At 40.8% G+C, this 4,047-nt stretch overlaps 1 protein-coding gene across 1 annotated transcript in view; it reads left to right on the plus strand.

Moving 5' to 3' along the window:
• Positions 1–1,553: 1,553 nt before the first annotated feature.
• The window catches only part of coro2ba (coronin, actin binding protein, 2Ba), a 25,177-nt gene continuing 22,683 nt past the window's right edge, over positions 1,554–4,047 (plus strand). Inside the window, exon 1 of the mRNA XM_013913568.1 lies at positions 1,554–1,666. Coding sequence (XP_013769022.1) covers positions 1,610–1,666 — 57 coding nt within the window. The 5' untranslated portion in view covers positions 1,554–1,609. The remainder of the gene's footprint in view (positions 1,667–4,047) is intronic.

Here is a 4,047-nt window from a genome sequence, read left to right on the forward strand (position 1 = left end):
CGTGCTGTACAGGTTCTTCTGGGAGAGAAGAGGATGTCCAATGATTTTTTTGGGCCATATTAATGATAAAGGATGGAAACTGTGTATGTATTCAAACAGACTGTATATAGGCTGGGAGTAGTTGCTGTAATTTCAGCCATTGGTTTGTTAAGTCCTGTTATGAAGCACTGACCTGAGACTTTTTCCATCCATCCATCAATTTTCTTTATATGGTGGTTATATGGTTTATATGGTATATTTCTTTTAACAAATCAGTAACCAAAGGAGTCGCCCCCTGCTGGCCATTAGAAAGAATACAGGATTAAAGCACTTTTGCAGTGGCCTAAAATGTTTTATGGATTTATTAGGTTAGTATTACTAGACATTTGTCCTTTTGTGGGATTGCTGTCAGGATGTTGTTCATTAAATAATGAAGCTTAAGTGCTTTTTGGGTGATAATATTTTAATCATTTGATGGTACAATAGAGAGGTTTGAATACAGAAAATCACGCTCGCTGTGTATGCGCGTGTGCTGCAGAGCAGGCAGGTGGTCTGACAGAGGGGAGTTAATCTCTGTCTGGTAAGAGCCTCCTCTGCTCCTCCTCTCTGTCTGCTTTTTCTTTGTTTCTTTAAATATTTCATCAGTCTCTGTCACCCAGCCTGCCCTTTTCTTTCTCTTTATTCTCTCCTTTTCTGGTCTTCCCTTTCACCTCAAATACCTTATTCTCTCTCTTTTAGTTAGCTTTTATCTCTATTTGTCTTTCCCCTCTGGACCTCCAGTGTCATCTTCTGGTTCTCTCTCTAGACTTTTCCTTCACCTTAAATCTGCAGCCCCCTTCTGTTATTCAGGGTGTGAGGCCCAGATCGCATCATTATGCTCCAAAAAGCACGTGGCAGAAACTCCTGGGGGAAAAAGAAAGGCAAGCACAGAGGGAGATTATTAATTTAGACCTTTCTTCTTGGTTTTGGATGACTGACCTTATAAGTGGTGCAGGGTAAAATGTGTCTCTGGTTTGTGTTTGTATGGAAAATATGGCATGCGTTAGTAAGAAGGATAAGCAAAAAGGCTCAGAACTTGTATCTGAAACTATATTAGAATATCTAGGAAATAATATAGAGTGTATCCATAGTAATTACATTACCTGGACGATAGCGCTGCTGCTGATAACAACCTCCTTTTACCCTCCGGAGGGATAGATGGATTCCGGGACACCCACTTCTTCGTGTACTTGTGCTCTGATAAGTGCCCTTGAGCTGTGTTTCAGTGTTTCCTGTCCATGGGCAGCGTGCTCTTTGCATTACAGCTGCTTAATGGGCCTGGCTAAGAGCAACCATTATCTGGGCTTCTGCATCTCCTGTCATTATTCTGAGTGATCCCCTATCATCAAGAAAGCACACTCCAAGAGTCACACAGCACTTGTTGTTACTGAGGCATTGACAGAGATTGATTCAGTGAGTTTCATGATCTGGTTACTATATGCCAAGACTAAAGAAACTGCGAGGTGTTCATCCCTGGGTATTGGCCGTGTAGGAGCCATATGAGTTGTTCCTTTTTTGACTAAGTGGGTTGGTTTAAATGGACTCACTGTATTGGTGCACGGGTGTGGGGCGTGTCTCATGGGTGTGGTAGATGATAAATGTGGTTGCACTCACCTGTTCACAGCACCTGATGTTGATGAGCAGAAAGGTAGGGTGAGCATGAGGCAAAACTTTCTGTTGACCGCAGCTTGAGCGATTTTGATGTATTTTAACTGGAACTTAATGGTTTTTGTATATTTGTGCACTAATTGATGCCATAGACCAAATTGTAAGTTGGCATAGTAGTTAGGGCAGTTCTTTGTGAGTTGCAGTTATTTGTTTGTGCAATCTGTGCATTTGTTTAATAGTTAATCCCATGTGCTGATTTATATATTGGACAGTTGCATGTGGAATAAAAGGAGCAAATGATACAGAAGTGTATTTTATGCGTTTATTGTTGCGCGTCATCTGTCTCCTCGTGTTTAGCCTGCCGCGGCCGTTGGTTGAGCCGCAACAGGCCGAACTTTTAAACGAATGTGCCTGATTTATTCGGTCCTGTCTGATTAGTTACAACAAATATTTCCACAGATATGTTTTTCTCTCTACTGTGGCTTCTTAAGATGTCGTATGTCCACTTTAAAGGCTTTTGAAAGCTGGGGTCTACTGTAGCTTTATATGGTACACACGTGGAGTTTATGTAACAACACCCCACCTCATGGATACACCAGCTACTATTGGCTGAAATGCTGACATGAAAAATGGGAATATTTTGCCCCTTTGCCCAAACCTCGAGTCTTGCTGATGCTTTAATCTGTATTCTTCACTTTCTGAGAAACTCCAGAAATGATATAATAGAAATTAATGAGCAAGATAAATGGGAGCCAGTGAGTTCCAACAGCTCCTGTGACCCTTCTTTTTAACTGATTGAAATTAATGCAGGCTCAAATAAAAGATTAGCTTTCCAACATTCCTGAACAGGCCATCTGGAAAATCTGACAAAAACTCCAGATGGGCCGATTCACTTTAGGCTGCTGGAGCAGGTGTGTTAAATCTATTCTGTTCTGTTTTATTTTATTCCATTTGCCGCTCGCTCACAGCTGCTGTCCTGTGCTGCCTCTGCCCTTCCTTTACTTCTGTAAGTGTTAGGCTTCAAATTAACTTTGCATTCATGACTTCTGTGAAAACAATCAGAGTGCTTGCAGCGCTTTTTCTGGCTGCATCATATATTATAATTCAGTTTTGAGGTCATTTGGCATGTCAGTGTGCTTATAGTATCTTGCAAGTCCATAAAGGAATGAGGGGCTAACCTCTCATTTCTTGACAGCACATATTTTCATTTGGGATTTTGATTCAACTGCTTACTTTGGATCTGTATAGATGATAAAGTTAGGTATTTACATGCATGTAAAAGTGATGAAGAAGTCCTGCACTCATCTTCGGTGACTGTCTTATCGTAGCTCTTGTTGCCATCTGCTCAACAGCAATGCTTGCTACCAGGCAAGACGGGCAACTGCTTGTGTGGGGCCCCGAGGGCTGTCAAACTTTAAAGTACAGCACTGGAAATGTGCGAAATTTGAAGTGACGTTAGACAAGAGCTGACTTCCCTAAGGGGGACCCACTATTCATTGTAAGTGGCACGCATGATTTTATTTAAACAAACCTAATAACAACAATGAAAGCCATCCAAACAAAATGAAGAGGCGTTATCCTTATGGGAGGGAAAAAAGAAAGAAAAGACACAAAAAGGAAAAAAAGCAAGACAGTGGCAAATAGAGCAGATAATAAGGGTTAAATATGATGCTAACTAATTGCTGCTAGTTTAGCCTTAAATGTGGGGGAGAGACACTTGAATAACATAACAATACACTAGCATCACATTATTTCATTTATTTACTTTGATGTTTAACATTAGTTAACTTAGCAGAGCTAAGCTAGAGTCTAGTGTGTCTGAGCTCTGCTGGCTGATGTGACCGATCCGTGAATCTAGAAGCGAGTAGTTACAATATTAACGCTTCATAACCACTCAGCTCACCCTGGGGCATTGTGTCATCTCTGCAATTTCTAGTTTTATCTGTCATTTTATAGGGCTGTGCTTGACCTTGTTGCTGTCAGATTATTCATCAAATATTTGCGATGAAAGCTGGTTAGAGGGGTGCTTGTGAATTTTTGCATAGGCCTCCAACAGACACCAGAATTCTCGCTGCATTGTGTTTGATCAGATCTCTGAAGATGGCTGTTTGGCACTAGCTGCTGTTCTAAGCTGCTGTTTGTGGGAAAAGGGAAAAATGATGTCCTTTTGCATTTAGGTCATTAGATTTTAGGGCTGTGCGATATGACCAAAATCTCATATCCTGATATAAAACATCTATCATCCCGATAACGATATAAATCACAAAAAAATTAATATTTTCTGTAAATTCTGTGAATCTCGGGTAGGTGAAGTGTTTCCAGCTGGGCGTCGTGTACCTGCAGTCGAGTGTTTTAACCGATGAAACTACACATTTTTAGACATAGGTTGTAACGGCCACCGTTTTCTTTGTGAGTATTTAT

The sequence above is a fragment of the Pundamilia nyererei genome, unplaced genomic scaffold (genome assembly GCF_000239375.1).
Source record: "Pundamilia nyererei isolate P.nyererei 1_Seehausen unplaced genomic scaffold, PunNye1.0 scaffold00137, whole genome shotgun sequence".
Lineage (NCBI taxonomy): Eukaryota > Metazoa > Chordata > Actinopteri > Cichliformes > Cichlidae > Pundamilia > Pundamilia nyererei.